The sequence below is a fragment of the Chinchilla lanigera genome, unplaced genomic scaffold (assembly GCF_000276665.1).
Source record: "Chinchilla lanigera isolate Chin_1 unplaced genomic scaffold, ChiLan1.0 scaffold00005, whole genome shotgun sequence".
NCBI classification, from domain to species: Eukaryota; Metazoa; Chordata; class Mammalia; order Rodentia; family Chinchillidae; genus Chinchilla; species Chinchilla lanigera.
The window spans coordinates 5,301,249-5,317,544 of record NW_004955406.1 but is presented as its reverse complement, the minus strand read 5'-3'; the positions used below and the strand labels follow the sequence as shown (position 1 = coordinate 5,317,544).

General features: G+C 40.9%; 1 protein-coding gene across 3 annotated transcripts in view; it reads right to left on the bottom strand.

Moving 5' to 3' along the window:
• Positions 1-16,296, bottom strand: part of Ints7 (integrator complex subunit 7) — a 71,801-nt gene that overhangs the window by 53,952 nt on the left and 1,553 nt on the right. Inside the window, exons 2-4 of one of the 3 annotated variants that reach the window (XM_005374746.2) lie at positions 7,094-7,223; positions 6,202-6,348; positions 740-877 (exon numbers count right to left, since the gene is read on the bottom strand). In XM_005374746.2, the coding sequence (XP_005374803.1) occupies positions 740-877; positions 6,202-6,348; positions 7,094-7,223 (415 nt within the window). The remainder of the gene's footprint in view (positions 1-739; positions 878-6,201; positions 6,349-7,093; positions 7,224-16,296) is intronic. The other 2 variants (XM_013520176.1, XM_005374750.1) reach the window with 2 other exon arrangements.

Genomic DNA, 16,296 nt, shown 5'->3' with positions numbered 1-16,296 from the left:
AGTCTCAGGAACTAATACTAGTTCATGGCAGGAGATAGATCTATAAGAAGAAAATAGTTATGTAACAACTTACCACCTAGAGGCAACATTTTTCGTCCTCACCCTTTCCATTTTTCCGTCCCATAAATGCACACATTGGGCATAACGTCACAGCGCTCCAGTGTGCCTCACGTGAGCACCAGTGACCGGGCCCTCAGCTGACTCCTCAGGCTGAGCTCTGACAGGGGGCTTGCTGGGTCACAGGGGTGCAAGGGTAAGGCTCTCCCCACGCGGCACCGCGGCCTCGCTCCTCAGACACCGGGGGTCGGGGGCAACATTCCGCTTTTTACAGAGGTCAGCCAGCAGGTCAAACATGGTAGTAAGACCATGGCCAACATTTCATCCAAAAAAAGGAAAAAATCCGTTCCGAAAGGTAACAGTGCACAAGGCAACATTGGGGAACAGTTCAAAGCGGGTCTGGCACACTGCCCCTGGCTGAGGCGCCCGCGGCGGCCGCGCACCCGAGAGCGCAGCAGGCAGCACCCGCCAGGAGGTCTCCCCGACTGCCGCGGGCCGCCCGGGTCTTCCCGCAAACTACCTCTGTCCTCACCGTTTCTATTCCTGTACTTCCGGCTTGTTTCCTCAACATGCTAGAACCCCTCTGTAAAATACACCGGGCCACGTTGCCCGGACGCGGGTGTTTGGACCCCGAGCGGGGCCCCAGAGCCCTCCCCGGGACGCCCGGCCGAGGCGCGCTCACTTGGACTGTGCGGAGAAGTTCGCGGCCGCGAACACCGCGGCTTCCACCTCCACGTTGTCGCGCGAGTCCAGGCTCTGCCGAATGCTGTGGTGAGCGTTCTTCCTCTCGGGGATTATCGACGCCAGGCTCCCCAGCATCCTACCGCAACAGAGAAACCCAGGAAGAACATGCATACAATAACCTCAGGGTCAGGAAAGAAGAAACGGCAACCTGCATTATCAAAACTGAGGTTTGAAGGTCATTCCATAAATCTCAGTGACTCAAATTCTAACCACGTCTACACACTTCAGTGATCAGAAATATTAAAACGGCTGCTCTGACACAAGCAAAATTGCTAAAAATCATCCCGGAACTACATCCCCGGTACCAATCAAGGCCCAAGAAACTTTTGAATTATTAAAGCACCAAAGTATCAATTTTCCAATGTTGCACAAAGAAGTCTATTTTAGCAAAGCAGTAAGAATACAACAGTTTTGCTATTAAGCAGATTCACAAAGTAAACTTGCAAGACTTTCCAGCCAGTGTCCCCACATCAATATGAGTGGGATGTCTTGCAAATTTGTCCTCAACAGAAATGTAACCGAGGTAAAGGGCGCCCCCTGGGGCTCATACCGATATCTGCAACAGCAAGGAAAGTCATCTGGGAAACACAGTCCACTTTATAATAAATTACAAATTTGGAAAAGAAAAAAATCTATACTTTGTAATATAAACTACAGAAAGGAAAGATGGAAAAGTTCTTTCAGCAGAAAGGCTTGGATTTTACAAAGGTGCAAACAAAACAGTGAAATGAACAAAACCTATGGTGTTCTTACAGTAACAATCTCTTCAAAGTTAGCATCCTAAGCAACTTCCAATCTGAGGTCCTCACCTAGTTATTTTATGAAGAGTCAATTAGACTTAAGCAGCTGAATCAGTTTCATTGGTTTTTTTTGTTTGTTTGTTTGTTTTTCCGGCACCGGGAATTGAACCCACAACCTCGCACCTGCCAGGCAAGTACTGTGCCACTGAGCTAAATCCCCAGCCCCCTAAATCAGTTTTAAAAGAAAATTTTCAGATTGTGTTTATTGAAAGAAATAACAAATGACTATTAATCTAAAACTTTTTACCAGGAAGGATTAGACCAGACTAACAAGGAAGCACCCTACGTCTGTCACTGTGTAACATGGGCACACCCACTGGCCACCTGCTGAAAATATTTCTGGGTATTTGACAAATAACTCATAGCACTACATTTCAACTACTACAGACCTCTTCCTTTGTTTTTCCATTTGTCATTTTAATTTATAAGTTTATAGTAATAGGCAAAAGTTAGAAATGTTAAAAAAAACTCTTCCCTATTGACCCCTTTCAAAAATTTTAAAAAGTATTTGTTTGTGGTACTGGGTTTGAACCCAGAGCCTCATGCATGCTGGGCAAGTACTTTACCACTGAACTGCATCCCCAGAACTTTCTATTTTAATTTGAGGCAAGGTCTTACTAAGCTGCCCAGGCTGGCCTTGAACTTGCAGTCCTCTTGCCTCAGCCTCTGGAGTAGGTGGGATTACAGGCATGAACCACAGTGTCTGTCTCTCCTTTTTTCCAAATCAATCTGACATGGCTGGAGATTTAACACAACAGTAAGTTGCTTGCTACCAGGGGTAAAGGGCCTGGGTTTGATCCCCGGCACTACAATGAATAAATAAAGTTAAAAGTGCTTAGTGTTTGAAAGGTTTTCTTCAGGAGTTTGCTTTTCTTCATGAGTTTCTATTTTTTAATAAACTCTTTTAGGAAGCAAGTTCCTTGAAGCCAGAGTCTCACTTTACCTTCCTTAAAACAAACTGTGTACAACTTTCTACACAATGGGAATTCAGAGGGTACTCAACGGTTCATTTGTTACTCTCAGCTCCCACGCTATGAAGTTTGTTTTCCTTAACACAATCCCCATTCTTTGTGCTACTGTCACACTCCTCAGAGAAAGTCACATTTCTGTAAGCATTAAGATCCACTCTGCACCATACCTTTTTTTCTAAAAGACAGCACTGTAGTTAAAACACTTCACAGTGGGGCTGAAAATATCAACACTTACATCCTCAAACCCCTTTCAAAGTTAACAGCTACAGTGATTTTAAATGTTTTGGGCAGGCAACCCAATCAGCCCCATCCTATCTCTCAGGAGCCAGTACTAGTCACCATTCTTTTTCCCCGATAAACTTTCCTACTCTTAAAAAATGTTTTGGGGAGTACTTCTGCATCTTATCATATAAAATGAATGAATCTGTTAGGGCAGGTGTTATTTTTCTCAGTTTACATCACCACACGAGTTTTGTGACACTAGTTCATTAGAATGTGAACAGGTCTCTGTACACATTCCAGTCAAACTTCATCAGTTGGGTCACTGGTTCCCAAAGAGAAGTTCAAAACAAATTGAACATAATATTTTAAAATTATAAAAGTAACTATTTAAATTATTTGCCTTTCGTTTGTTTTGTTTTTTGAAACAGGGTCTCAGTGGCCTTGAAATCACTGTGCAGCCCAGGCTGGCCTCGAACTCATGTCAATCCTCCAGTCTCAGGCTCCTCAGTGTGGGATACAGGTGTGCGCCACCAGGGCTGGTATCTGCCCATTTTTAGAAGCAGAGTATTTTGAGAGCTTCTAGTACAAACTGAAAGACTGGGTGTGGTAGCTAGTTGACTTCTGGCTCAGATACTGTGTCGCCTACTGCGAGTATCTGGGGTGGCTCTCACGGTTACGTACCTTGAAACTTTTACTCTGACGCACATATTCCATGATTTACAGGCAGGGACAAAAAGGATAAGGGACAGCAATGTTGAGATAGGATTTAATGAAGCACATGAGTAATTCTGTCCCTGGCTTGCCGTGTCTGAAAGAAGTTGCACCCTATTTGGTATGTGATGTAGAAAAGGACTGGTACCTAGGGTATATCAAAAACAACTACAACTCTTTAATAAAGAGATGAATAACATTAAAATCTAAATAATCTAAGAAAATGGGCAAAACTTATGAATGCTTTCCAAAAGAAGATATTATGAATGGCCAAAAAGCCACATGAAAAAGTACTTAAATCAGAACCATCAGGAAACGTAAATCAAAACCACCACATACCCATCAGAAAGACTAAAACTTAAAAAGCTACAACACGGGTTGGGCATGGTGGCACACACCTATAATCCCAGCACCCTAGAGGCTGAAACAAGATGAGGCCAGCTTGGGCTACATAGTGAGTTCAAGGCCAGCCTAGAATACATAGTGAGATCCTATCTCAAAAAAAGGCTACAACACCAAAAAGTAGCAAAGGCGTGCAGCATGCTGAACTCTCATACACTGTGATGGAGATGTAAAATAGCAAAAACATTAGAAAAAGGTCTAGAGTTTTTTAAAAGCTAAGCAGACATTACTTATCATCCAGTGATTTTATTTAGAGGTATGTATTTACCAGAAAGGAATGCATTTCACAAAGCAAGTCAGACGTTCAGAGCAGTGTTATTCATAACAGCACCGCACTGAACACAAGGTAGTGCTCATTAGTAAGAGAACAGATTAATAATTGATGTTATACTCATACAGGGGGAACCACTTAGCATTTAAAAGGTATGATTATTGATATACATGGATTAATCTCAAAAACATGTTGAGTAAAGTAAGTCTTACAAAAGAATAGCTATTGTATGAGTCCACTTACATTAAGTTTGAAAATAGACAAAGAAATTATCTACGATGGTAGAAAAAATCAGCACAGAGGTCCCCTCTGGGGAGGCAGATGTGAGAAGGACCTTTGCAGAGGCAGATGGGCACTTTCTGGGGTGAGGTAAATTTGGTATCTTGAAGAAGGCTGGGGTTTTATGTGGCATCTGTGAACACTCAGTAAAGGTACACACAAGGCCTGTGCATTTCCTCCTAAGTAAATTTTACATTAAAGAACTGGACAACTTTGTAAACAAACAACTCAAATTATATACTATGACCTATTTAAAGGCAAGGATATGGTCGGCAATTTATAAGGAAATGTGCTATGCAAATTACATTAATGGGCAGATAGAAGGACAGATAGATAATGCAATAAAGCAAGTTCAGTAAAAGATCAATGATAGAACCTAGGTGGTCGATATTAAGTGGTCATTATAACATTCTTTCAACTTTGGCTTATGTAAAAAAATTTTCACTGGGCAAGGTGGTATATGCCTATAATCTCTGCACTTGGGAGGCTGAGGCAGGAGGACTGCCTAAAGTTTGAAGCCAGCCTGGGCTACATAATGAGTCCACAGCCAGCCAGTCTGAACTAGTGAGACTCTGTCTCAAAAACAACTAATCAAAAAAGGATTATCCAAAACAGGGTATTAAAATATTCAGACTAGCTCTAATTACTTATAAAATTCATTTATTCATCAAATTCTATTATTCCTCCTCTGACAAAAAATAAAAACCTACACTTGTAGAAAATGATTCAAACATTATAGAGTCACATGTAGCTGGGTATGGTGGTACACACCTACGTTCCCAGTTACTCAGGAGGCTGGGGTAGGAGGATCATAAATTCCTGGCCTGTCTGGGCAACTTTTCACTCTGTCTCAAAATAAAATTTAAAAAGTGGTAGATCACTTGCCTAGCATGTGTGAGTTGAGGCGTTGGGTCCAATCCTATTCCATAAAAAAAAGAAAATGTCTCCTTTCTATCCCACAACCCACCAAAAACAATTTACAGAATATGTTCCTCTAGATCTTTTTTTCTGAGCCTAAGAAACAGATATATTAATATTAACTGACAAAAATGAATTAAAAGGCAGGGAAATGACAAAGTACTGACTTCTGAGCAGGAAGGAAGAACTGATGCATGATGCAGGAAAATGGCTCCTGCACCTCCTGGTTAACAGGCCTGTCTGGCCAGGAACGTGAGAAATGAGATCTCCCAGAAGACAGAGTTTCAAAATCTGCCCCCAAATTGTACACGATTCCATAAACAGCAGAGTTAAACAGAGCATATGCTTCAAGTAGATATAAGACTCAGAAAAAGAAATTTGAACAAAGTAAATTTTTAAGTGCCAACAACGAAAAGAGTAAAAACTATGCAAGTTGTATTTGGTGTTCTCCATCAAGTTCAAAAAGAAACTGTCACCTACAAAAGTGAGCACATGACCCAGAACGGACATAGGAAACTGACAGTAAACAGCAAAGGCCAAAATGCAAAAGAAGTCGAGGCTAAGCTATCCTGAAATCTACTGAGTTACTTGGTCAGAACAGAGGGATGTTTTAAACACAAGTTAGCAATCTCTTAAACCTAAACACTCTCTCAGAAATTAACTGGAATTTAGTTTGCCGTGGTCTCAATTGTCTGTCCGAGTCCTCCCTGATAACAAAAACAAACTGCACACTCTATAAAATGAACACAGTAAGTACGCTGCCTCCTGGGCCTACAGCTCCAGCTTAACCAAACTTGTAGAAAATGGTCACAGCGACACAGCATACCGGAGTGTGATGGCCCTTGCCACGGGATCATTACTGTGAATCACCGAGAAAATCCTTTTCACAAACTCGTCCACATTCAGAATCTTCTCCAAATGCTTCTCACTTTGTTGGGTAACTTTAAGTACACATAGCCTCAGGAAATTGTTTCTAGGAAAATCAAAAATGAGAAGAATTAGGTCACTTTTGGAAAGTAATACTTAGCTTGCAATTAAGGCAACACTAGGGATACTGAGTTTTACCAACAGGCATTGTCTTTCCACCCTACCATTACCAGTCCCATCATGAAGAGTGGCCGACGTCTACTTAGGGGACACAGCAAGCACAGGCAGTTGGCTGTGCCAGCCATCCTGGCCATGACACCGCAGCAGCCCTGCAGAGGGACTCCACCTCCTAGCGCAGCCGGAGCTGAGGGCCCCTCCGCTCCAGCCCACCATCTATCTCCCTTCCCCTGCCAGCCTGGAGTAGGCGGTCACGAGCAGAAGGGAGCAGGACAGGGAGTGTTGGAAGAGAAAACAAGGAAATGGGTGTTTATGAAGGGCTTACATGTGTCAGAGACTCCACAGACATACAGTTCACGTTATAAAGAAGTTAGAGAACTAAACCTCTGCACAAAGCCACCCACTTTACCAAAATACACATACAGTAATATATTAAAGTTGTCCCAGTGTGATTTAGTCTGCTCCCCAAAGAAACAAGTACTCTGAATCATGCACTTCACTTTTGCTAAAAATGTCATTACTGTCACACCAAGGCATGGCACACTGCCATATGCATTCATTACAATGGTCACTAACATCCGGCCATCCTAGTGGGGAAAGGAGAAAGACCACAATACAAAACAGAAACAAGAACACTGTGCATGTTGGGCAACCGAGGCTTGAGAAAGACTTACCCAACTCTGAAAACATCAGCTAACTTTAGGAATGCAGAATTGATGAGAATGGGGAATGGATACTTTTGGAAAAGCCTAGGAAAGCGAACTACTGCTTCACACTGCTCCCCAAGCTTGCCAGATCTCAGACCTGCCGAATCAGAGAGGAGAGGACAATTTAGACATCTGCAGCTGCAAGGCAAAAATAGCAAACACCAACTTATCATATCACACGGCAGCAATCATTCTTAACAATTAGGAAAAGTACAACTTTTTGCATTCTCATTCAAAAATAAAACTGGTTTATAAACTAATAATCCGGTAAACATGCTCAAACTCAAAATAATGAAAAAGAAGATGAAAAGTTAATTAAGGACATTCAAGAACATGAAATAAATATCAATAAATTTAAAAGACTAAAATTATATAATATGCGTTTTCTGAACACAATAGAATTAGAAATCAATAAAGACAAAAATATCTAGACACCTCCCAAGTATTTGGTAATTAAGCACACACTTCTAACTAACCCATAGATGAAAGAAGAAATCATAAAGAAAATTCGGAGTGTATTTTGAACTGACTAAAAATGAAAGGGCGGCTTGTGGGATAAAACTAGAGTAGTGTTTCAAGGAACATTTATCATACTACATACATAATCGTATTAGGAAAGAACAACAGAATCCAATCAGTGATCTAACAAAGGTGCCAACCGACATCATTCAATGTAAAAAGGATTATTTTCTTAAACTTGTGAGTCTGGAGAAAAAGATAACCATAAGAAAAAAAACTGAGCCTTAACTCTTAACTTGCTCTACATCCAAAAATTAAAATGAACCTGAAATGTAACACCTAAATTTCAGGGTTAAAATTATAAACTGTACAGAAGAAAACATTGGGAAAAAATCTTTCTGACCTTGGGTTATACAAAGAATTCCTAGTTAAAACACAGAAGACATAACCCATAAAACATAAGTTGATCTCCACTACAATTAAAAACTGCTGCTCAAGCTGGGCATGGTTGTAACCATCTGTAATCCCAGCAGCACTCGGGAGGCTGAAGCAGATGGGTAAATGAGTTCAGAAGTTTAAGGCCAGCCTGGGAACATAGCAAGAACACGTAACAAAAACACGTAACAAAGCAAGCTTCTACTTTACAAAAGATAAAGTTAACCAAATGAAAAGGCAAGCCATGTACTGGAAGAAAGCATTTACAGAACTACGAGGCTGTGGCAGGAGGATCTCAAGTTTGAGCCCAACCTGGACAACTTAGCAACTCAGTGATACCCTGCCCCAAAATAAAAATAATTTTAAAAAGACTAGGGAGGTAGCTCGGTGCAAAGGGTCTGGGTTAAATCTCCAATATAGCAAAAACAAAATAAACAAAAAGACCCCACATTATCTGATAAAGGACTTCATCTATATTTGTTATAACTCAACAATTAGACAATCCATTTTTAAAATGTGCACTATCTGGAAGGAGGGAATGTGGGTAGCAAATGCAAACACATGAACATGCTCAACACCGTTAGTCACTAGGCAATGAAAAGTTTAGATTGAGAAAGATACCAGTACTCACTTTATAGAATGGCAAAAACAAAGTTAAAATTCAAAAAAAGACTGACAATACAAGAGTTAATGAGGATATGGAGCAAACATAACTCTCAACATTGCAGGTAAACATGCAAAACTATGCAGTTCTTTGAAAAACACTCTGGCCCTTTCTTAATAAAAGTAAACACACATGAAAAAGTGTCTGCACAAGGATCTGTATGCAAATGCTCACAAACAGCCAAACTGGAAACAGCAGCTGGTGGATGAATACACAAGTCTGATCTAGCCATGCAATTCAAACCACTACTCAGCAATAAAAAAGCAACCAATTACTGATTCACCCGACAACATGGATAGATTGTGAAGCAGCTCTGCAGTGATTCCAAACACACACGATTTGCTATGTGAGTGACATGTTTTGAGACAGGGTCTCATTATATAGTGTATGAGTGGCCTTGAGCTCATGACGCTCCTCCTCCCTCAGCTGCCTGGGTGCTGGTTTTACAGGTGTGTGCCATCATGTTTTGCTATGATACAAAGTAAGATTACCAAAGATCATCTTGTGATTTCAATTACACAGTTTACTGCCACACAAAGGTTGGTTGTTTTTGGTGGTACTAGGGATTGAACCTGGGCTGCCCCATTGTGCTACATCTCCAGCACTTTTTATTTTGAGATAAGGTTTCACCTTGTCACTAAACTGCCCAGGCTGGGCTCTAACTTGTGATCTTCCTGCCTCAGCCTCCCAGAGTGCAGGGATTGCAGCTATGGGCCATCATGTCTGGCAGAGATTTTTATACTTTGTTCACAATATTAAAAGAGGGGGGTGAATACTAAAACTCTCATAGGGAACACATCAACAGACAAGGCACACTGATCATTTTAGTGAGCAAGTTCTGATTTGGTGATTCATGCAATCATACAGTACTTTGAACAGTTCTTTATTCTAACCGTGTAAAGCAACCTCAAAATCACTATGCTGACTGAAAGCCAGACCCGAAATCTGTGCATTTATTGTATGGTTCCACTAGAACAGTTTGACCGACCCAGTGCTCCATCGTAAATTTATGTGACCAAAACACATATGAACCTGAGATATGGATTGACTGGGAGTTTCGGCAGTGGCAGAGCAGGGCTACTCTGCCAGCCTGTGAGCTAGTCTCTGCATTTTCTCCAGCCAGCACTGGCACCGAAGCGCCTTCCTCGATCAGCACAGTGTTGACCGAACCGTCTCTGCCAAGAACTTCTCCGGGAAAGGCACAGTGCAGGGCTGGGGATGCCACTCAGTGGGTGACAACTTGGCCAGCATATCCCTAGCCCTGGATTCGATCATCGGGATGAAAAGAAAAATTAAAAATAAAAAAGTACACCCTAAGCTTCAATGACACCTTTACACGAGTCCTGCTTCATTCCAGAGCAACTCATACCAGAGCGACTAGACGTTAGGCCAATCAGAATAGTCACTATGTGGTCAAAGTTCCTCCTCTGTTGAGTGTGTCCCCCTGACATCTCTCCCTCTTTAAACACTGTAAACAGGGGTGCGGAGGGTCCTCTTTGTATGACAATAAACCCTGTGATTCCTGAAATCTTTCATCATCTTATTTTAACCACATAATTCAAAATCCTTGCACTGAAAGAAAGAAGCTGGGGCCAAAAGAATATATAATTAGAGTATAATTCTACCCTATATGACATTTTGGGGAAAAAAAACAAAAACAGAAAAAACCAGATCACTGTCTGCCAGGGGCTACATTGAGGGGACTGACTGCACAGAGGCAAAGGGAAAGTTTTGGGCATGAAGGAAATGTTCTATGTCTTTAGTGTGGTCATGGTTTCATGACTGCATATACTGCTGAGTTTTATTATATAAAACTATATTGCAATAAACCTGATTTTTTTTGGAGACAGAATTTCACTATGCAGTTCAGGCTGGCCTTGAACTCAGTATGTAGCCCAGGTTGGCCTCGAACTCAGGTAGGTGCTGTGTCGCTGAGCTATATCCCCAGCCCAAATAGGTTATTGTACTCTTCTTTCTTTCTTTTTTTTTATATACTGGGAATTCAACTTGGTACCTCGTGCTTGCCAGGCAGACGTAATTCCACTGAGCTACACTCCTGGCCCATGGCCTCTCACTCAGTGATTCCCCTGCCTTAGCCTTCCAAGTGCTGGGATTACAGGCATGCACCACTGTGCCTAGCTTAAACCTGATTTTTTAAAATGCAAAAAACAAAAGCCAATAAACAAAGAACTAATGTTTAGTCCCCTAAAAAATTTACTGAGAATGGGTATCTTGATATGGATTTAATAGCAATGGCTTTAGATGTTTCCCTTTTTTTGTATTTTACTATTCATAAAATGCTAATTATGTCTGTACAGGGAATAAATGCCCCAGAATACACCTTTGCAGTAACCTTTACTTATTGTTACAAAGGAAGTCTTTTGCCTGCTTGTCATGATGCTTCCATACAAAAGACAACCACAAAGTAAACCTGAGCCAGCAAATTCTGCAGTTTGCTAATGGGTAATGGAAACGCACTCATGTTAGTTATTTGGTACCAGAACATACTTCCTCACAGAACACATATTAGTACTATCCGCACTGCTAATACTCTGGGGAGATGGGAGGGACGGGAGGGAAAGGGGAAGTAAAAAGGATTAAGATGTGGTATAAATATGTGCCTATTCCCCATGATGCATACACAGTATTTATTATGTAGTGCAAACACACACTAATAAAAAAAAGAAAGGGGAAGGAACAACAGCTAACAAATGTCAGGGAAGATTCAATCCTGGCAGTTGGCTCCAAAGCCTATGGTCCAAAACTATTATGTTAAAGCTCATCTCTAGCAAGCAGTTAGAAGGATACAGCTTAAAATTAAAGAATGGGACATTTGAGTCAATGATTCCTCAGTGATACAGTTGTAAAGGATGAAAGTCCCATGGAAGCAAAAAAGAATAATAAATTATGGTAAATGAGGTTTTGATCATGTTTTCAAAACAGCACAAATTTCCTGGTAGCACATATTAGCAGTTCTTAGCTGCAAGCAATAGAAACTGGATGATTAGGTAGAAAATGGGTTTATTCGAAGACTAATAAACCTTTCTTAAGGCTAAACTTCTAAGAACACCTAATAAACCACACTGCCAAATTCATTAGATGCCAAGTCACTGTTGCTAGGTAACACCTGATGCTTCAGTTAACTCTGCTGTCCTCTAGAATATTCCACATTACTGCTGCACACTAGAATCTGTAGGCTCTGCTGCTGCCTAGGCAGGAAAGCATGAGTGTATGTTTCCAGTCTTCCTTCTTGCACCTCTCACTCCTAAATCAAAGCATGGAGAGGTGCATGTGAATGGCAGCGCCTTGATCAAATACTTAATGCATCCAAGAAAAAGTAGGAAGTGAGTTTTTGTTTCCACCTGAGTGAGACAGGGCTCCTGATACAGAACATTCCTCAAGCGCAGGAACAATGTTCAAAAGATGCTAGGTAACCAATACTGTGACTATATCCACTACAAAGACCATGACTAATGAACCATTATCATTGATGAACAGTTCAGGAGCAAGTGTTACATGTACTTTAGCAACACCAGAATGATTCAAAATCAGACCATAACATACACACACCTTAGAATCCAATCATTAAGAAAAAAGTACGTTGGTAATGGGGTAGGAACACAAACGCCAAGTAGGTACCACACACTGTAAGGTAGTCGAAGAATCCACAGCTTAGAAAGTTGATACTATAAAAACTTTATATTTAAAAAGCAGAAATATGGCAAGTGTGAGGCTGTGAGTTCAATTCCTGGTATCAAAAAAATAAAAATAAATAAAAAGCAGAGATAGAAACAATTGGAACGATAGTTGACTCAACTAATAATTCATCAATAATTAATAAGCACCCTTTCTCAAAGTTTCAGAAATTGATTATAAACACACATGGTGAGATATATGTAACAAAGGGCAGTATGCACAGGAGAACATTGATCTAAAATCCTAAGTGAACTACTTTTACCTTATAAATACCAATACGGAGGTATGTTCAGCAACTCACTTCATAGATTGTAAGGCAGCAGATATTAGTCATACATAAAAGTGAGTCTGAGTTTCAGTAAGAACTGAATGGCCCTGGAGTTCTACTTCATCCATTAAGGGATCACCTACCAGGCCTGAGAATTCATAGTTCCAAGGGCTTGTTTTTAAATGGCTCCGAGTTACTAAGAGTCTGACCCTAACCTTCATGTGTTATCATTTACTGATACTGTCACACCCTTTAGTCTGACAGTAGAGATTCTCAGAGAATTTGACTCAATATAGATTACATGTCCACTCCAGAACTGACCAGCTATGGCAGAGCTAGTCACCTGGTACAAACCTGGCTGCTGAGGTCAACGTCTTTAGTATGAGTTACAGGAATAAGTCCAAAAAGGTATCTGTTCATCATGACCACCAACTACACCTGTGCCAATATGGTCAACAAAATGGCAACCTGTGGTCTTTTTTCAGTGAGAATTCAGATGTGTTGGAACACGGGTGAAGTGACGGCATCCACATGGGAAATCAGAATGTACAGTTTCCTGATTTACATCACTTGTCTATTTCATAATTAAATTTTTCACTAAGCACACTGGTGAGCTTTTCAAGTAGCACGAAGTTCACCAGCATCTCTGCTGGCAACTCCGCCCTCTGCATTTCCTCCGGTCCCAGTGCACCAGCTGCCAGGAAAAGGAGTGAGAGTCACCACTCTCCTCCCCCACTTTCACTTCATTCTCTCCAGGCTGAAATGGCACTTAAAGAGAGACACCTCTTCCCCTAGGGTGAAAGAGATCTTGTATAAGTTATCCCAAATCATTAGCCCAATTTCCCATCAACTGACGTAAAAATGCTTGGACTGACTAAAGTTACATTTGTGAAAGTTTCACTAAATTAATTTTTGTGAGACACATTCTTTATGCCTATTGTGTATAGTACTGATCATCTGTATCATGGAACGTGTCCAATAAATGTAAACTGCGTGTTTGACTATGACACATAAGTCTGCTTGGCCCTGCTTAATCTTCACAGGAGCTCGGTAAGCATGGCTATCAGCTTCCAGTGCTCAATGTCCTTCCAATGCACTTCGCATAAAATCTCAGCTTCTTATCCTGACCAACGAGGCCATATTCAATGTGCCCTACTGGAACCTAAGCTCCTGCCTATGGCCACACAACCCTGAATGTGCCCAGTCTCAACTGAATGTGAGCTCCTTAGAGCTCACAGCTGTACAGTAGTCGTCACTAACATGCCCCGACTCGTAAGTACAATGCTTCACAAAATACAGATGGTCAGAAAATCTTTGCTGAATGAATGGCTATCTATGTACACTCCTTCTTCTGTCACTAACTACATCCTGAATGAACTGAGTAGCTTCAAAATAACACTCAATTTATTCTTACAGAACTCAAGAACAATTAGCTTACCATTGTGCTTGCTCTACGGGCTCAGAACCAAGCACAACAGGTATAAACACATACCAGGTCATAAATGGCAGCATTCCCCAAGTTTGTTTCCAAGGACATCAGTGCCACAAAATATTCTTTTTCAATGGAGCTCAAGTGTCCTTTTTGTTTGTGTGTGTGTGGCATGGGGGACTGACCTCAAGGTCTTTGCACTGAGATACATCCCCACCCGTCTTTATTTTAGACAAGGTCTTTCTAAGTTATTAAGTGGCTGGGGCTGGGCTCTTACTTTGGATCCTTCTGCCTCAGTCTCTCACAGTGCCAGGATCATGGGCCCGTACCACACCTGGCCAAGTGTCTGTATACCTAACTGTCCATTAGTATCTCCACTTGGATAGCTCAAGCAACATCTCAAATCTGTATGTCCCAAAGTGACATGATTTTTACCCTCTCAGTAAATGGCAATCATCCTTCCAGTAGCTCAGCTCAAAACCTCTTAAATTTCCTGATCACTCTTCCCATGAGCTAATTAGTCTATTCCATTAGTCCAACCCATTCGCTGATCATGTTGCCTCAATCTTCAAATTGTATTTAGAATCTCAGTACTTCACATGCTTTCACCATCCTGGTCCAAGCCACTATTTTCTCTTCCCTGGATTATTACAAATGCCCCCTTGCTGTCTCCCTGCTTCTGTCCCTGGCCTTCCAGAGGGATTCTTCCTAAAGCCAAGTCAGATCACATCCTGCCCCATGTGTGAGGTACAGGAAAGGGTTTGGAGCAGGGCAGGACACCTGTAAAAACATCCCCAAACAGTAGGAAACTCTGGTCCAGAAATTGCGAAACTACAAGAAAGAACTTAGAGCCTTCTGACTCTGAATTTTAGCTCAAAAATGAAAATACTTGCTAATAGGTAAGTATTACCTATTAAACACTGTACCTTGCAAAACACTGTAGGAAACTCTGGTCCAGAAATTGTGAAACTACAAGAAAGAACTTAGAGCCTTCTGACTCTGAATTTTGGCTCAAAAATGAAAATACTTGCTAATAGGTAAATGATGGCATGATTCAGTATTTAAAACACTAAACTGTAAGTATTCTCTGGCTATTTCTATAACAATTTCCTAAAAGGTACTGTGGGTAAGATCAAAAAGCTCAAGAGTTTTTGTTCCTGTCTTATATAAATTATCTTTCTGAGCCCAAGATTCACCTGTAAACTACTTAACCGGACCACTGCTAGGAAGACTGAGCATCATATCATCACTTATTCTATATCCAGGCCTGACTGTGGTTTCGGGTTCAGCACTCAATAACCGTCCACTATTTCTTCACAGATATGGAGTAAAGGATTTCTATTCCAAATTTCATTAAGAAAATATCATTAGCCTTTTTCCCCCTACAAGTGCAACTTTTAGGAATTAATTCTATATATTTTTTTCAGCACCTCATCCTGATTTCTGTTCTACAATCACTACCCTACACTCAGCAAGGCCAACCCCAGGTACCCCAATGATAGAAAGTGTTTTAAGGGAGGAAGATTTTGTAATACTTAAAAAACACAATTTGTATTTCAAAGGTGAAAAGACTTATAGCTTCAGTAAAAGAAAAGCTCAACATCATTTTTTGGTTGATGAGGATGTACTCTGCCAAAGAAATATCCCACTGGGGTGTTGTGACAATTGTATGTTCATCAAGAGGAGTTAAAGGTTCTTTAAAAGTCTGATAAATTATTGTCTAAACCAATTCCATACCAATGTTTACAGGTTAAAGGGGGCGGGGGGAGCTCCACCACATAATGTTAAGTGAAGTAAACTAGACACACAAGTTTAAATATGAAATGGTTTCTCTCATATGAGAAACCCAAGGTATAAATAAGTTAAACAGCAAAATAAAAGAGATAATAGGAAACAGAGAAATAGATCTTTTTGCAGATGGGAAGAGGACCAAGAGATGGAGGAAAGGAGAAAAGGAGGAAAAGGGGATGTAAAAGAATCAAGATATATTATGAGGAATGTAATTACTGTGTACTGCAAAAGTACTAATAAAAATAAAAGTTGTAGAAGGGGGGTCTCCAAAAAGTTAGTAGGCAAGTCCAAATCAGAGAGTCAAAAAGTGGCTCAAAGTGCACTTAAAGATTGTTCTTAGGGGCTGGGGATTTAGCTCAGCGGCAAAGCGCCTGCCTGGCAAGCGCAAGGTCTTGAGTTCGGTTCCCGGTACCGGAGAAAAACCAAAA